General features: G+C 49.9%; 1 protein-coding gene across 1 annotated transcript in view; it reads right to left on the bottom strand.

Annotated features, from left to right (window-relative positions):
* Positions 1-3,471: 3,471 nt before the first annotated feature.
* The window catches only part of CACNA1H (calcium voltage-gated channel subunit alpha1 H), a 128,214-nt gene continuing 113,823 nt past the window's right edge, over positions 3,472-17,862 (bottom strand). Inside the window, exons 29-34 of the mRNA XM_074886017.1 lie at positions 15,747-15,868; positions 14,940-15,260; positions 13,066-13,218; positions 9,176-9,359; positions 6,073-6,251; positions 3,472-4,892 (exon numbers count right to left, since the gene is read on the bottom strand). Coding sequence (XP_074742118.1) covers positions 3,723-4,892; positions 6,073-6,251; positions 9,176-9,359; positions 13,066-13,218; positions 14,940-15,260; positions 15,747-15,868 — 2,129 coding nt within the window. The 3' untranslated portion in view covers positions 3,472-3,722. The remainder of the gene's footprint in view (positions 4,893-6,072; positions 6,252-9,175; positions 9,360-13,065; positions 13,219-14,939; positions 15,261-15,746; positions 15,869-17,862) is intronic.

Below are 17,862 nucleotides of genomic sequence, written 5' to 3'. Positions count from 1 at the left end.
CTCCTGAAGGCACGACAAGCTGTAACCACAGGCAGGGAAAACGTTTTTTGCAAACCCCTGTGCTTCACACTCCTGCTTGGAATGAAATGGTCTGATTTAGGCTTATTTTTAGCCTAATAAAGCACAGGTTTGCCAAAAAAGCTTCTAGCAGCAGAGGTTCCTGCCTGAAATTGGATTTTTCTTTCCTTGGCTGGAAACCTGTGGTCAGGAAGGTGACAAGTGGCAGAGAGACTTGAGTTGGAGAGACGCCTCTGCTCCGGCAGAGTGGGGCAGCACTGTCATCCCCATGGCTCATCCATCTGCTGAGGATGGACCGTGGCTGCAGCTCACCCCCCTCTGCAGCGCCTCAGCCCCCCCGTGAATCTGGAAAGATTCTTTGGGAAAGTGATACGAAAAGGCTTGTTCCTTTTGTCCCCACTCCAGAGCAGACAAGGACAAATACCTTCTAAATTTGTTCCTTTTAAAAAAAAAAGTTTTATAATTGAAATTTAAAAAATAAGAGGTTTTCCCTCCTCTGCTCCCCTGGCAGCAGGGCAGCTCCCTGGAAGAGCTGCCTGACTGTCCTACGATGGCCTGCGGTGTCCCGGGGCTGTGCGGGGCCAGGACTCCCCTTGCGGGGCTTCACCACAGTTTAATTCCCAGCGTTGTAATAAACCCCTTCCCTAGCAGCAGTTTGCTCAAGGCTCCTACTCTGTGAAACGTGTTGGTTTTAACAAATACCTCTTTACAAAGGAGATGGTTCAGAATGTCAAACCCACCTTCAGCACTTGCTGTGTATTTTGGGGGATCTCCAGGGGTTTCTCCTGTGTCTCCAGCTGCAGCCGCGCTGGGCTCCTGCTGCAGCAGAGCAGGAGATGCCTGTCCCGTCCCGTTTACATTTCTGCTAGCATAAAATAAAGTAAAATAGCCCCTTGGCTGCTTTTTAGCCTGCTGGAGCCCCATTTAATGCACTCCAAGCTGTGGTTCCCACTGCAAAATGGTGGCTTTAGTACCTGGATCTGATGCCCCCAGTATTCAGCCATCTCACACAGGTGCTGGCCCGTGGCTTGGGGCCCGGGTGGGAGCTGGGGCAGAGCCAGGACAAGGGGCCACAGGAGCGACTCTCCGAACTCATCCCCGACATGTTGCTGTGGCCTCAAGCCCTTCCAACTTGTCCCGCAAGCCCCTACTCCATCACCACGCAGGGAGTTACTGTCACCAGCCACCAGCCGCTTTTTCTTCAGCTCTGGGGCACTGAGAAGGGGGTTTGGGCACAGGGGACTCTGCCTCTCCCGGCAATGCTAAATAATTACAGCAGTAACAGCCCAGGCAGCTGCACGGTGCAGCCTCCCCCTCCACCGAGGGACCCACCGGGGCGTCCCAGGCGCCTCCAGGCAGGATTCAGCCCAGCGCCGGGGAATTCACCTCCCCTCCTTTCCAGTCTGCTGCTTAAACTGCAACGGAAGGAGTTTGCCGCTGTCCCCAAAGCACTATTAATAATTACTTTTATGGTGCTTTTCTGGAATTCCTTGCTATCCCACCGAGACGGAATAATTATTTACAATAATCCTAAATGACTCTTAATTACAGCAGTGCAGGTGCTTGGAGGCAGCCGGCACGAAGCCGCTCGACATATGGAGGCTCTTGTGTGAGGTGAGGGATTCGTCGAGCGGCGCCGTTGGAGCCGGGCGGGAGGTGGGACCAGCTCCAAACACCAGCGGGGAAGAGGACGGTTCAGGCCCAGGGCCTGCAGCCCCGACGGCCGCGCTTAGAAAAGAGGTTTTAGGGGATGCTGAGCTCTGGGAGCACGATGGAGACCTTGGGGCTGGGCTGCAGGAGCTGCTGGCTGGAGGCGATGTGCTGGAGCAGGGCTGGGCCTCCCGGCTACACCCGGCACAAAGTCAGGCCACGCTTCCAGTTTATACAGTTTAATACATGTGAAACAAGATACATTTCCTTTTGAGTAATGAATGCATAAATAACAGAAGATATATGTGAATGCATAAATATGAGGCGGCATGGAACGAACCAAACAAAAATGATTAATTTTTTTGTTTTTCCCCTGTATGTCTTTTCGCTGCCGCTGGCCCAGCGCTCGGGCTGACAGCGCGTCCTCGCGACGGACTCGTTGCTGCTCTTATTTCACATCAGCTTTCCATGGCGAAGCTGTCCCACGGTGAGAGGGCCTGGATGAGGGGTGGGGAGGGGGCAAGGACCGGAGGCTAAAAAAGAAAAAATCAACCCCAAAACTGAAGAAAAAAAAAAAAAAAGTGGTGTTAACAGGTGACCTGAATTCCTCTAGAGGCTTCTCAGTCGGAGCTGGCGACGGAAGGGCCTTGGGAGGCGACTGCGTCCACGCGCGGGTGCGGGGGGTGCGGAGGGAAGCCCGACAGAAAGAGTGCAAATGGGACGGTTACAGCTACCACGGAGGTTTCGAAGGCGTTCTGCTATGAGGAGGACAAATCATTAGCTTAAATGCTCACAAAGAACATCACCTAAGACAGCTCTTTATACCTTTACATACTGTATCAATAACTTACTTTGAACTGCAGTAAACAAAATACATTTCTTAAATAATTTACTATTTATTTGTTTTGTTTTTTTATCTCTCTGTAAATTTAACTTTTTCCTTTTTATCATCTTTTTTTTCCTTTGTAACACAAGAAACCGTGTTTGTGCACGTTAGTTCAGATTATTGCGACATTTAACCTGAATTTCAGTTAAAAAAAGGAAAAAAAAAAAAGCAACAGGACAGTTGTACAGACAAGAATGAATAACTTATTATTGCACTGGCTACAATTCAGTAGTGATTTGGTTTTTTTTTTTCTGTAGTTAGGACAACCTCTAAAGTACAAAAGAAAAATGAGAGAGACGTCTAAAGCATCAGCTGTGAAAAGAAGCTGGTGGGATGATGGTGGAGGGAAGGAGAGGAAAAAAATGAAAGCGAAGAAAGAAGAGAAACATTTGGAAAACGAATGGCCGTAATAATTAGTTCCACATAAAACCCAAGGAAACACCACCCAGTTGCGGAGTCACATGTAATGCAAAAAACAGTATCGTTTCTCTATAAAAATATGTGCATTATGAAGAGAGAGTTTTTGTGGGTATATTTTTTTTTTGTCTTTTTTCCTTGTTTTGTATCTCACAAATACATTATTTCTATTTATATAACTGCTGATATACAGACAATGTACAGCTCCCATCTCCAGGGCACTCCCACGTAACGTGACATCTCTAAAAGGTGCCTTGTTAAAAGTCGAGCATCTTTAAAAAAACAAACCCAACGAAACAACAAAACCCAAAGAGAATCCCCCAAATCCCAACCGCCACCACCTCAAACCCGAATCAATGTGATTGAGGCCACGGAGGGGGGTGGGAGGAACGAAGCAACCCCCTGCATCAACTCCACCTTCCCTTTAGAAAAGAAACCCCCAAACCGCTTTGCAAACCCGCTCCCCCCACCCCAAAACCCGTCACCGTTTCGTCCAGCCGTTTGTTTGGTTTTTCTTTTTAATTTTTATCTCTCTTTTTTTTTTTGTTTGCTTGTTGGTTTTTTTTTTTTGGTGTGTGTTTTTTTTTTTTTGCAAACCTCCACAGCGCTTAAGAACAAGTGACTGCGAGAAAGGAAAAAAAAACCCGAGCGAGCAGCCACCCGCGGACGCGCGCCCGCTCAGTCCCTTCAGTTTGGAAACCCACATTGGTGTCAAGCCCTTGAGACCCCCCCGCTCCCCCCTCCCAGAAAGCTATACTGGGTCATCTATGTCTTCTTCTGTTGCAACAGTCACAGGGACCAAGTCCTGCTTCCGGAGGGGACTCTTAGCGATGCCCAGGAGCTCTTTGCTTTTCTCGGCGTTGCTCCACTGAGTTTTTAAGTGATCCTGTTTTTTCAGTTCGGGAGTGGCGGGGTCCGGCCGGGAGTCCCCGGAGGCCGGCGTGGACTGACCACTGTCCAGGAGGAGATCCGAGAGGCTGCTCAAGGAGCTGCCATCCAACTGCTCGAAGGAGAAGTTGGGGATGGTCAGGTGCTCCCCGCGGCACGGGGGCTGGCCCCGGCGCTCTGTTTTGGAGGCCGGTTCCCCGGGTTGGCTCTCCGCGAGCTCCAGGGACTCTCTGTAAGCCGGGAACTCGCAGGACGGGGTCCTTCGCCGCAACATGCTGTTCTCGGAGGGTTTGGTGCGCGAGGCCGCCCCGCTGTCGTCCTCCATGGGAGGATCTATAGAAATGCAGGGCGGGCTCATCTTCTTCTTCCTCCGGGCTCCGTGGATGTACTCGGATTCCGTTTGGATGTGGGCAGGCGACCGCTGCTTTTCCTCGGCAGGGTCCTCAAAGCTACAGTCCCCATCGCTGATGGAGGGGCAGATCTCGATGGAGTGTCGCCTTTGGTCGTCTGCCCAGATGGGCTTGTTGAGGAAGCCCTTTGTATCGATGCTGTAAAACTTCTTCAAGTCCTTCTCCTTGCTGCTGACCCCGGAGAGGCTGGTTGTGCTGCAGTTCTTGAGAGGCACCGGAGACGGTGCCGGGGAGATGAACGGCGAAGTCGAGCGGCTTCCAGCGTCCGAGTGTTCCCCTCCCCAGTCTTTGGCCGAGCTGTTGATGTGACGAACCTCCTCGTCAGCCAGGTCGGAGGACTCGAAGAGGCAGCCCTCAGGGTCGGGAGGGCTGTCGCCGGGGCTGGGGACGCCATGCTGGCCGCAGGTGTGCTTCCGTGCCAGCGTGCTGGGGTGACGGTGAGGGGAGGACGGCGGGGAGCACGGGGGGGTCCCCGGGAGGGAGGCAGCCGAGGGATGGAGCGGGCTGGGGGTGAAGGTGCTCTGGGGCTGCGTTGCTGATGGTAGTGTCTCTCCAGGCTCTGTTTGCAGGCTGTCCTTGTGGTCCAGAGTGTGCCCGTCCATGGAGTCCCTTCGAATGGCCTCCTGGAAGGTGAGGAGAGAGAGAGATGGGGCAAGAGCCTGCGGATCTGCTGGGCTGGCGACACGTCCAGCAATGAAACATGGCATGTGGCAGAACGGTTGGTGGGTCTAACGCACCCCACCCCACCCCATCCCTGCCCCAGCGTGCCAACCCCTGTCAGACCCTCCCTGTACAAGTTCAGTTTTGCTAACAAAAGCCTTTGTGTACAGGGCTTGTGTCTGCTGAGCCTTTCTGCAGGGTCTTGGTCTTGCTCTAGCACCAAATCCTGAGTCAGTGCAACCTGTCTAAAGTGACACGGTGTAGGGCTGACTGTAGGCTTCTCACAGCACAGGTAAAACTGAATTGGGCATCTTCTCTCTATTCTTTAGCTATTCTTTCATAGAACAGTACATCCACAGAGATGAAAGTAGGTAAAAAGGGCCTTCCCCTGTCTGTCACTTGCTGAGACTGGAGTATATTAAAATTTATGGCATCAGAAATCATAAAATCATAGAATGATCTGGGTTGACCTTAAAGATCATCCAGTCCCACCCCCCTGCCATGGGCAGGGACACCTTCCACTAGCCCAGGTTGCCCAAAGCCCCGTCCAACCTGGCCTTGAACCCTTCCAGGGAGGGGGCAGCCACAGCTTCTCTGGGCAACCTGTGCCAGGGCCCCACCACCCTCACAGGGAAGGATTTCTTCCTTATATCTCATCTAAATCTCCCCTCTGTCAGTTTAAGACTGTTACCCCTTGTCTATCCCTACACCCCTGATAGAGAGTAGATATCCCTACACTCCTGATAGAGATAGGCTTCCTGTAGCCCCTTTAAGTCCTGGGAGGCTGCTCTAAGGTCTGCCCAGAGCCTTCTCTTCTCCAGCTGAACCCCCCCAACTCTCTCAGCCTGTCCTCACAGGGGAGCTGCTCCAGCCCCCCGAGCATCTTCATGGCCTCCTCTGGCTCCGCTCGAGCAGGTCCGTGTTCTTCTGATGTTGGTGCCCCCAGAGCTGGACACAGCACTGCAGGGGGGGTCTCATGAGAGTGGATTAGACAGGGAGAGTCACCCTCACAAATGTTTTGCTCTAAAAATGGGAATTCTACTGTCAGCTCCAAGAAAAGAAACCCGAGAGGGGACTGGAAAAGAAGGGAAGGATCCAGGTGACCACGAAGAAGTTTACCTCTGCAGGCTCTTGGCCTCTCACCTGTCTGAACAGCAGCTTGTTGAGAGTAGGAGATCGAGGTGTGATGTGGGGGGGGAGGATCTTCCAGCGGTGGCGGCCTTCATGGTTGGGAGACCGGACTGCCAGCTGGAGGGACTCTGTTGGGACCCTCAGAGAGGAACACGTTCCCACGGGTTGGGAGCGGATGGAGGTGATGGACCCTAGGAAACAGAGAGAGCGAGAGGTCACCACCACCGCTGGTGTGGGAGATGGGAAGATTTGAGGCAAAACTGGCGCCCGCAGACTCCAGGAGGGGAGTAAACGCAGGAGAGGAAAGGAAAAGCCTGTTTCTCTTGTCCTGTATCCTGCTTTGAATACTGGGCCATATCTCATCAGGGATGGCAGGGGGGTTAGAGATGAAGTCTCTGCAAATCAGCAGCATTGCATGTGGCTCTGCCCACTCTGGGATATCGCCTGTTGCAAACTTTACGCTCACAGCCTCTATTTTCTGTTTCAGGTAACAGGAATCCTCTCTTGCAGATCCTACAACACTCAGAGTGGATGGCAGCCACCGGGATGGCATGGCAACAAAGGAAGGGCAGGAGGTGGGGTGGCATTTGAAGCCCTGCCATTGCCGCTTTCCTGGTGGCTTTGCTTCGGGTGGATTTGTAAAAGGATATTGCCTGTTTGGAGAACATGGATCTGGGAAGTCTGGTGGCTGTGACGGATCCTCTGAGTCGGGACACCTGGGATGTCTTTGCAGTGCTGCCAGGCAAGAGCAGCACTGCTCAGCTCCCGCGGAGCCTCCGGAGCTCGACTTGCAGGTCCAACCTGCCACCGCCTTCTCCAGGAGAAGCCACCGCTGGCATGCACAGGGCAGTTTTCCCCTTCCCTACAGCCCAAACACTACCACCACCATCTCCATGAGACAGACCTTGGCTGACCGTGGTCAGATCAGCAGCATGGAGACAGCTTCAACTGCTTTGACAGTCCCTAAGCTCATGTATCAGGCAGGAATCACTCTCTTGCTGAAGGCTTCCAGTCCCCTGGCTGAGTCTGAAGCCAATCCCTCCTCCCCAGCCCCTTCGTGGTGCTGCTTTACTGCAGTTCTGCGTTGTTTGAAAGATCTTTTGCTTTTTTATTTTTTTGGCTGCAGGATTTATTGTCCTCATTAGCTTGAAACCCAACGTCTGTTTCTACATTGCTGCTCCATGTTAAAAACACAGCTATCCATCACTTCAAGAGATCTCGCCCAGAGGTCAGGGAACTTGAACCTATGACAAAAGCCATCCAGACAGATTGCAGTTGCATTTCAGAAAGAGATTTGTTGTTGGGAAGAAAGAAAAGTTAGTGTTTAATCATTTTTCTTTTGGACCTTTTCTCCAGAACACCACAGAAAGAGCAGAGCAGCGAGCTCCCCCCACCCCACTTCTCCCTACTTCTTTCTGGGGCTCTCCTACCGCCAGTTTCTGACCGAGTCTGTGCTGTTCATGTGCTAATCCAGGCTTTACGAAATGTTTTTTATGATGCAGAAAAACTTTGCCATAAAATCTGTCACAAACATGGTCATAAAATCAAAACCCTATGTCCTCCTCCCTGTCCTTAGTTGGAATTTCCTTCTGTTGGAAACTTTCCATCTAGCTCTCGTATAGGAAACCAAAAACCCCTCTAAACTGCATACTCAGGAACACTGAGTATCTCTGGATTTTTACATTTTTTCCTCTTGTTTTTCTAGTAAATCAGGGAACTGCATTAAGACCAAAATAACACAAGATCTGGTCACGTCACTGTGTAGTCACCAGAGCGTTGGGCGAAGACCACACATCCCTAACTGACATTAAGAAGTCCATGAAAGCACAAACGCTAATGTGAGTCTCTACGTACTCAGTTTTACTTGCACATAACTTATGGGATTGTGACTTAAATCAGAGTGTGGTCAGCTCAGAAGCAGCATAGCTCTGGGTGATGCTGCTTGGATGCATCTACCAGACCAGGTAAAAAGTAAGTCCCTGTCACATCCATCGCTCAAGTGCTCTTGAAGAGAAATTTGGGAAACATGAGAAAATTCTTGGTCAGTTCTACCCACCCCTGCCAACATCACAGCAGTTTTATACTGGTATAAATCCTGGTTTATACCCGCTACAGAGATGAAAAGCATCCCCAGTAGTCCAGCCATGAAACTCAACCTCTGTTTTCTTTGCTTAGCAAAGAATTTGCAGGTGAAATAATAATAAATACTGAGCAGAGAACATTAACTGGTATCCAGAGAGTTTGAACAAATATAGTTACTTCACCCAAGGAAATCAGAGCGGATCTTGCCAGCTCCACCAGGGTTTGCAAACCCACTACTCATCTGTCCAAGCAGTTCTTGCATTTCAAACAATGTTGCATCAAAGGAAACCAGACTGTTAAGTTCTTGGGAGCCACTCAAGAAGCACATGTACTTTTAGGGAGGCAGATGTTTTCTCTCTTATTGATTTCCCCTCCAAATCAACTCAACAAAGGAGAGAGAAAGGCATTTTAGGGGAAATGTATTTGGATGCAGTTGGGTAAATGTATACTCTGTACAGCTCCCAATTCCCTGACTGCGGGGTCTCTCCACAAGATTCATTATAAGGCCAGGCTAGGGAGGCACTGGAGAGTGGTTGCTAATCTTTGTGCTCCCAAAGAAACTCCTTCATCTCTGAACTCAATGTACCGTGCTAAAAAGATACTGCTCTGAGACTGAAGCCTGCCTGAAAGAATAGCTGTAAGGGAGCTCTGTCAGGAAGTAATACCAACTTGGGCTTTTATTCATGTTGATTTTATTGATTTGTAGTCATGATGTCAGGGCTGATCAGAGGAAATGTACCCTCAGCTAACAGCCTGTCCTCTACACCTCCGACACCACTTGGGAGCCCCACTTCTCCCCAGTCACACACCCAAGCCACCAGCTTTCTCCTGAGAAAACGCAGGGACGTGATGAAAACACAAAATTGTGCAGCGCATGGGAAACCACAGTCCTGCTGATGGTATCAAATTGAAGCAAGCAAGCCCTGGCTCAGCCCATCGGCACGGGTTGCTTACTCCCTGTCTAACTACCACACATAGCTGCTACCCCATGGTTTCACCTAGGAGAAAGGAGGGAAAACTCCGCGGGCAGTACCTCTTTGGGATTTGCAGGGATGCGTTTCTATCTCCACCTCGTGGAGGGGGAAAGGGGCTTTCGCTGGCATCACCGGCCGGAACATGTAGCTGTCGTTGGGCAAAGAGTGCATGCGGGAAACGGAGATCTTGCGGACAGCCAGAAGGTTTTGAGAGTCCTGTGGCCTCAGAGAGGCTGCGCTGGCCTGCAAAGGAAGGAGACAAGGAGACGGGGTCATTCAGCATCGTGGTGGTGAATTTACAGCAATGTCCTTCCCGTCTGCTTTTTGTTTTAAAACCTTGTACATGTGTTCCTCTTGGCATCTGACAGAGAGTCTGCAGCCCTGGTGACTGCAATGGGATACCAAAGCTACGCCGGGCTGGCTGAGTGAAGAGCTCAAGTTGCGGCTGGAGTAAAACGAGGCATCGATGACCCACCATTAAGCTGACTCTTGGAGACCGCAGAGAAAACGTAAGGTCCAGGAAAATGGGGCCCACCCTCTAAACACATGAGAAAGCCAGCATTTCTCACACTGTTTTGCTCTTGATTTTCCCAGGGATGTGTTCAGTCCAGCCTGGGTGGTGAAGCCCTTCTTCTCAAAGCTACTCTGGGACAGATGGGCAACACTGAGCAGTCCTCAGCCACACTGACCAAGGGTAACAAGTGTTTCTGCAAATTCATGTACTATTCTCTCCCCAAAACACACATACAGGCAGACATTTAAACATACACATTAACACCACTGCAGACCCTGGGGCCTCTCTCCTACAACACGGAGCATTTTCGGCACCACTGACCCCAGAAGACAGCCACGTGGCAGGAGGCAGAGGAAGGAGAAGGCTTCATAGCAGCACGTGTGTGGGTGTGGAGCCTGTTCTGGGGTAGAAAAGAGATTTCTCTGTGTTTGCCTTTGCTGTCAAATGGGTCTGGTTGGAAGTGCCTGGACAGAGCACGTCACAAACCTTAAACCTGACCCCTCACTGCTTCTCTGAAGCCCTCTTTACTTCAGGCACCTTATATCAAATTTATCCTGGGGTCTTAGGAAGCTTTAGGGACTCAAATGATGTCCCTGTGGTGCTGATGGAGCAGCCGTGAGAGGTGGTGCCATGACTTGGCCAAGCGTTGGGGGAGCGAGAACCCTTGGAACAGGACCTGCAACCTGGCTCCCGGCCCTGAGGTTTTGGTCCTGAACACATTCCCCTCACAATTTACCACGTTATCTAAAGTACGACTAATCGCTCTGGTTTTCCTTTAACGTCAGCCTCCCAATGACTGATTGAAAACATTTTCCCAGCTGCATGTCTTAAATTAAATGTATTTTGCTTTGCTCTGCCAGGCTGTTTTCCCTCTCTGCTAGCAAAATCTGGGCCTGAGATCCCTCGCTGGATAGTTTGGAGGTCACCAAGGATCTGGTTAAATCTGTTTTTTCCATACATTTCTGGCTTACAAATTTATTTCCTCAGATCCCTAAAGAGACACATCCTGAGACAAATTACTCGATGCTTTTATGCTGTTGAGCTTGGCTGGGAAGAGAGGGGGGATCGGCAGCAGTTATTTACAGGTAGTTGGCATCCAGTGCTGACTGCTGTCTTGCCCAGCAGCCCTCCGGGTGCAACCCAGGTCTCTCGTCTGATATATTAATGCATCAGCAGCGTGGCTGTGCCAGTTGGCCTCTTGCCATTACAGCTAATAAGCTATCAGCATCGCAACACCTGAGCTGAAGGCAGGCGGGTGATTGTTAACACCGCAGTGCCACACAGAGAACAAAAGGTCTTGGTCCACTTTCTCGGCAGTCTAACAGAAAGATCATAGTATCTGTCTATTAAATCTCAGTTTGTCTTTACAGGATCTTGTATTGGTTTTGTCTGGCTGGGACGAATGAACAGAAATCCCTTCTTGACATTAACAACTGCAGTTTTTAAGGTTTCAGCTATCGAGACCCAATTGAGTTAGGGACGTGGGCAAATTCCAAATTACTTCAAAGCCACTGTACTATGTACTTGAAATATGAAACATGGACAGGAAGCCTGTTGGCTCACACCTGGTGAGCTACAAAGGTTTGGAGACACACCACTCCTGCTCCTCCTCTGTGGTGGGAAACATCTGATGCACTTGGGAGCTTGATCCCATGCCCTGGAAATCAATGTGGCTCCTTCAAAAGCCACAAAAGCCCAACCTGGACCAGTGCTGCTGAGACTGTGTATGGTGAACCCTGCCTGCAGGCACCCTGAGGGCTTGGGAGGATCCCAGGCATCTGACAGAGATGTGCAAGGCGGGAGCCTACTCGCTGTGGGACCCCTCTCAGGCCAAGTAGAAAGGCAATAAATTGACTGTAGACAGTCTTGGTGACACAGCTCAGAGGCTCAGTTTAGCATCTTTAATCAATAAGCACAACTCCCTCCTCTTGTCTGGGAATCAATAGTCTGTTAGAGCTCTGATTTTGCTTTGGTGCAGAGGGAGCTCGAGAAGAAATAATCCTGCAAACACCTCCACAGGACATGACCCTTCCTGGGTGATTAAACGACCAGAAGATACTCTGTAAGCAAAGGCGACCGGCAGGATACTCTGGAAGAGGGAACACTGTAACTTCTCAGAGGCCTGGAGCCAAGAGCCTGCAAACAAACTGTGGGCAAAATTCCCAGAGGAAGGGCTCCTCCTGATCCCTTTCTGAAGGCCTGTGTCTCCAGCACTGCCAGTGAGCTTAGCCATTTTCCGCAGCCTCTGCGGTGGGGAAGGCAGAGGCAGAACAAGGGCAGGAGGTAACTCCCTGCCTGTGCCTGCCAACGCTGCTGCCCCTGCACAGGCCAGCTCTGGGGGCATCCAGGGTCATGCTGTTGGTCCCTGTAGAGGTAACAAGCTCTCAGGTCTACCAACAGAAACCCAAGACCCTTTGCAGTTGCATTTACAAAGTCCCAAATTTTGTCTATCCCTGAAAGACGCCTTCCCCACGTTCTCCCTTTGAGCCTCTGCAGCTTCCAGGTGGCCCAGGAACCACCCTCCAGAGCTATGGGCTTCCTTGAGGATTATACCTTAATATCACTCATCTTGCACAGGGAAAACCACTTGGTCATCAAGAGATTAACCTGAGCCCAGAATTTGCTTGGAGATGCTGTGAGATACTTGTCACTAGAAGGTGCCTCGATAGTCACGACAGAGATCAGGTGAGAAAGGGGAAAATGGCCCAAATCTAAGGCAGATTAATTCTGGGTGGCCACTGCAAGTTCTCTGATGACAGCAAATGTGCTGCCCCATTGCAGCTTGTGCATCTTCACCACTGGCCGTGGCTCGCGCGTTCTCGTGCCCACCGGAGGACATCTGGAGCTCATTCACCCTGGGGAGGGCACTGTGCTGCAAACCGTGCAAAATCCTTACGTGCTGTGACCTGGGCACCAGTTCGTTGTGTAATTGGGAGTGGGCTACAGCCCTTCTCCTCTGCTGGGTGATATCCTCAGAGCATCTCCTGAATCCACAGCTCTGGTGCTTGCTGAAAGCCCAATGTGCTGATCTACTTATGCCTTTGTTCTCTCAATATTGTATCATAAACAGGTTCTTACAGTTATGGTAAGAAAACCAAACTGGGCTGTTTTCTCCACAAAGGACTCTGCCTGCCTCCAGCTCTCAATGCATCGTTTGAAGACTGCTCACACATCACATTGCACACTAAATGCGAGACTTTTTTTGGCTAAAAAGAGTATTTCATTTGTGTCCCACACAAGGCTGCTGGCAGAGTCGGCTGGGACACGTTCTGTGCCCAGCTCCTGCACATGCAAAGGCAGTACGAAGGACAGAGGATGGAAACGACTGTTGCAGCTGTGAAGAGACAAGTTTAGGACAATTCAGACACCACCACTAGCTGCACAGCACCAAAGCACAATGCCACAACGCAGAAGCAACGGCGCGGCGTCATTCACCTCAGCCTCGTGGCCTGGGGTTTTGTGGGAAGGTGTCAGGACATGGTGGGAAACAGAGCAGAAGGACGGGATTTCCATGATGGGAGTCTCTGCCCCCTCCAGCGTGTCTGAGTCTGGGATGGCTAAAGACACATTGTCACAGCTCAGCGCCTCCTTCAAATTAGGGAGATAAAAAGCATCAGTAGCAGAGCAAGGCTGGGTCCTAACCTCGAACACGTTTGCCCCGTGGCGTTTCCTAGTTGCCCCATTCATCCAGAGCAGGAAGGAAGAGAAAAGGAAACGTGGGCTGCAAAAAGTGGCACAAGTGGCAAGAAAATACAGAGCGTCTTGCAACACCTTTGACAACCTGCAAAGGATTAGTCATACGGAACCCTGCATATATAAGCTCTTCAGTGCAGCTCGCAGGGAGGGCAGGACTGAGCTGCCAGCCAGGCCCAGAGCAGCCTGGGTGTCTGAGAGGGGAGAGAGGGCATCGCCACGAGCCAGCCCCACTGCATGCCTCTGCCTCACTACCACCCAGGGGAGGGGTAGCCCTGGCCTGCAAATCCTCACCTGCATTCAAACAATCTCATCCACAAGGGGAAATCTGTGGCCAGCTCCCTGCTCCTGCTGGGATCAGAGCATCTCCTCTCACTACGGGTTTTCTAGGGCTAAGAGGAGGCTCTGCGTGGCTCCCGATGTGCTCGGGAGGTATTGGAAGATGAGGAAAACTCAATGAACTCAGTTTGCAATCACAGCCTACGTGAAAGGATGAGCCCTCTCTTCCCTCAATGAGAAAAGCAACCTGGGTGTTTATGGCGCATTTTCCTGCAGAAATGTCTATTAGAAGCTACACTCAAATAGTGAATTCTCCATCGCTGTGTAACTAAATTTCTTTTTACCTGACTTAATAAAGTCTGATAGATTTTACAAAAATCTAAGTTAATGTAATTTAATCTCAAATCCCCCATTGATTTTGTGGTAGATTTATTTGTGATCATGGTGACAAAGCAATTTCACATTCACTCTTAATCATACGCTGCTGACATGGGATGAGATAATTATCTCATGTCCCTCCTTCCCCCCCTTGACTTCCGATTGCCCTGTTTTTCTAGAGGACCGATAGAAATCAGAGAGCAAGCAGTGTCTGGAAAATCAACCCATGAACCTCCAGCTTCTTGCTAAGGGGCTCTGACAATTCCCGGGGTCCAAGTCAGCCATGCCCAGCACGAGCCAGTGGGATGCTGCACCTTGCACCAGTGCCAGGCATGCCCTCCTGAGCTGCACACCATGATTGGTTTGAGGCTCCTTTGGAAATTCCAAAGTAGGATTAAAAACAACCTGAGCAGTGTATCTGTGTCTGTGTGAAGGGAATTTATGCCATGCCTTGCTGTATGTGTCAGGGCTGACAGTGCCAGCATTCCCAGGGCTTTCTGAGATTGCTCCCTGGTGCTGCTGCCCCTGCTAAAATGACAAGGACCGATGCGTGGGCTGGGAGAGCAGGACAGGGATCAGTGGTTATTATGTTCTGAACTTAAAATTCAAAACCTTTGAATGAATTAGAAATGGCAAGAGATGGACTTTCAACGCTCCCCCAGAACAACGGTCAGGACAGCGTTAGCCCTGGAGAATGTGTTTCAAGCAGCCATCCACCTCCGAGAGCCCTCCTGAGATGACTCAAGATGCGGAGGTGGCGGTGACAGCTCTGCCATGGGGGGACCCGGGGAAGCTGCCTTCCTCCCACGCTGCCTTGTCTCCTGCCTCTCTGACTCTGTGTCACTGGGGACTGCCCGATGATCAGACAGCAGCGACCGGTAAGAACCGTCCCCTCCCTACCCTGAGCACCAGAAGAGCAGATGCTTTGTGTGAATTATTACCAGGGCTTGGTGCTTCACCTGCACCGCTGACTCTGACTTCATGGTCTCCTGATTTCTGTAGGGTGCCCTGCTCTCCGGGGCCACTGCACCTCCCCTGCTCCCACTGGTGGATGAAGTCGTTGCTCCTCTGGACATCTCCAACTCGATCTCGGCGTCCATCTCAGCATCCTCCTTGGCTTCCTTGTTGCTCTCCTCCAAGTGCTTCATCAGCACTGCCACCACCACGTTGACCAGCACAAACTGTGCAATGAGGACGAAGGTGACGAAGTAGACAGGAGAGATAACAGGCAGGTAACTGAGGCAGTGCTTGTCTTCCCGAGTGCATTCCCGGAGAGTGTCCTGCAACAGAGAGGGAGAGGTGAGGGATTAATAAGGGCTGGGACTCTGCTTGGGCTCCAAATACAGAAATATCAAAGATAACCTGCTGAGGACTGAAAAGCATATAATAACATATCCTGGACACAACGGCTTGTAGGTACAATTAAAATGGAGAGAAGAAAATATGGACACAATGAATTACATCATCTACAAAGAGGAAGACTGTCTTATGGCCCGAAGGCACAGGGCAGAGAGTACATGGTTACTCCGCTCAGCCACAAGAACTGACATAATTTTCCTGAAGTATTATATATATGTTAAAAAGAATGAAGTTTCAGGCTGGGTGAGACTTAGGACAAGTTATCACTTGAAAATACACTTGGCTTTTAAATGGGAAGGTTTTAAAAGGAAATATTTTTTGTTTTCACATAAGAGTTGTCTAAATTTGTTTGAAATCTGTATCTATATATCTACAGAGAGAAGAAAATACCCAGAGACTGCACACACCTTCATGATACCATTCCAGTTGTCCCCCGTTGACACCCTGAAGAGGGTGAGAAAGGCCATGCCGAAGTTGGTGAAAGTTGCGTGCCGGCTCAGCCCTTCGCAGGGGTTTTCTTCACTGCAGTCTGCCGGGGGAGAAGCAGAAGCACGTCAGTGAAGCCACGTTTGCCAGTGCTTACTCAGAGTAGCCCCCCAAACCTGGCGGAGAGACCCTGAGATACGTCGCACTGCATCACACGGCATCAGGGAGGACTGCAAAGTGCTGGTTTCATGGTGGCCTGTGACTACTGAAGGGCAGCTGCAGAGATCATGTAGCCAAATTCTTCTCAGTGGAGGTAGGTGATATAATGAACAGCAACACATTGTGGTGTAGGAAGTCCAGGTTGGACATTAGGAAAGTTGTTTTCATCTGGAGGGCCCCAACAGCCCTGGGACAGGTCAGCAGAGAGGTAGGGGAGCTCTGTCCTTGGAATTTTTCAAGCTTTGGCTGGACAAAGCCACAGCTACTCTGAGCTGTTGCTGTGGCTTCAAGTGGGAGGAGGCCTCCAGAGGCCTCTTCCACCAGCACTTCTGTGATTCTCATGACTTTATCCCAACAGGCAGAGCCAACACAAAGAGATCTAAAAGGACCTGAAAACAAGCAGACTTGCTGAGCTGTCTCAACAAATACTGCTCTACAGTACCCTTTGTTTGTAATCCTCTTGATTCTGTCCTTATCTTGATTATTTTTTACAGAGTACATCTACCATGAGGGATATTTCACTGAGATAAAGTGGAGCAATTTGACATTTTCCCCCTGAGAATTAATATACTAATGAATGTAAATTGAACATATGAAATATGCCTCTTTCCATAAAACACAGACTCATTAAATATTCATTAGGACAGGCAGCAATATCTCTTGCTAGGGCATTTCACTGTTAGGTATTTATTTCAGAGGTAAATAGGGAGGAAAACCAAAAAAGCAAAAAAACACCCACAAATGACCAGTCTTGGAGGGGCAAGCGCTGACGGTACTTGTGGCTGACATGGACTAGCAGTGATTGTGAAAAAGAAAGGAAAGTATTTCCCCATTAAATCAGGGTGGGAAGTGGTGTGCTGACTGCCTGCAGCTTGCCCCAGACAAATTAGGGCTTTTCCAGTCTGCGACCACATGCTGTGGTTACCTGGGGGCTGGCACTAGAAAGGTGTGTGCATGGAGACACTAAAAGGATTCAGCACAGCAGAAGGTGCCTCTGTGAATAAGACATTTTTCATCTTTGTGGCTGAAGAAATACATACCTATATATCGAGATATGTAATATAAACCCCACAGTATTCCATTTGGGATGGATGCAGAACTAATTTTTTCCCAGAATTTGTTGAAGACTGAAAAATAATTTGTCTTTGGTTGAAAGAAATATTCTGCTTTTAGGCATTTGTAATCCAAGCAGAGGGCTGGACTCATAAAGGGGATTAATGACAGCCATAAAATCACTGTGGAGGAAGGGTGCTTCTGATGCTCTTGAAGCCCTAATTGGGACGCAAACACCGAGAGGGCAGACACATCTCCTTCCAACAGCATATTTAAAGGCAGTGACTGCCTTGGCTGGCTAAGCTGGGCCAGGTTGGGCTATAGTGTTTTCTCTCTGACTCCACCTGATTTTAGTTTTAGGACACATGATCAGCTACACAGTATCCTCAGGCTGGAGGAATAAATGATGCTGGACAATCAGGAACCAGTGGATGCTTCCTGATTTATGTAGGAAGGGGAAGGTGATGCTGAGAAGAACAACGGACAGACAAGACTTGGGCAGCTGGAAGAGCAATGTCAGCCAAGTGCAGAAAACTAATGGAGTGTGGTGGAAGCTCCGAAGAGGGACATGTTTACGGTGGCATCCCTCCAGCACGAATCTGACTACCATCCAGCTTTGCAGACTCATGTTCTGTCTTAAGTAGCAAACCTCCATCTTTGTGAATATATCCATGCTGGACAATTGTATTTAAACAATAAATAGTTCCTCTACAGCCAAGGGTGGTGTTGGACAAATCTCTAAATGTGTGTGTGTGCATGTTAGACAGATTCTGTATTACATCCTCATGTGTCATCTGTGACCCTGAGATCAAGAGAAAACTTTAA

This window comes from Strix uralensis, chromosome 16 (assembly GCF_047716275.1).
Source record: "Strix uralensis isolate ZFMK-TIS-50842 chromosome 16, bStrUra1, whole genome shotgun sequence".
NCBI lineage: Eukaryota > Metazoa > Chordata > Aves > Strigiformes > Strigidae > Strix > Strix uralensis.
The sequence above is the reverse complement of the archived record's forward strand: the minus strand, read 5'-3'. Positions and strand labels throughout refer to the sequence as shown.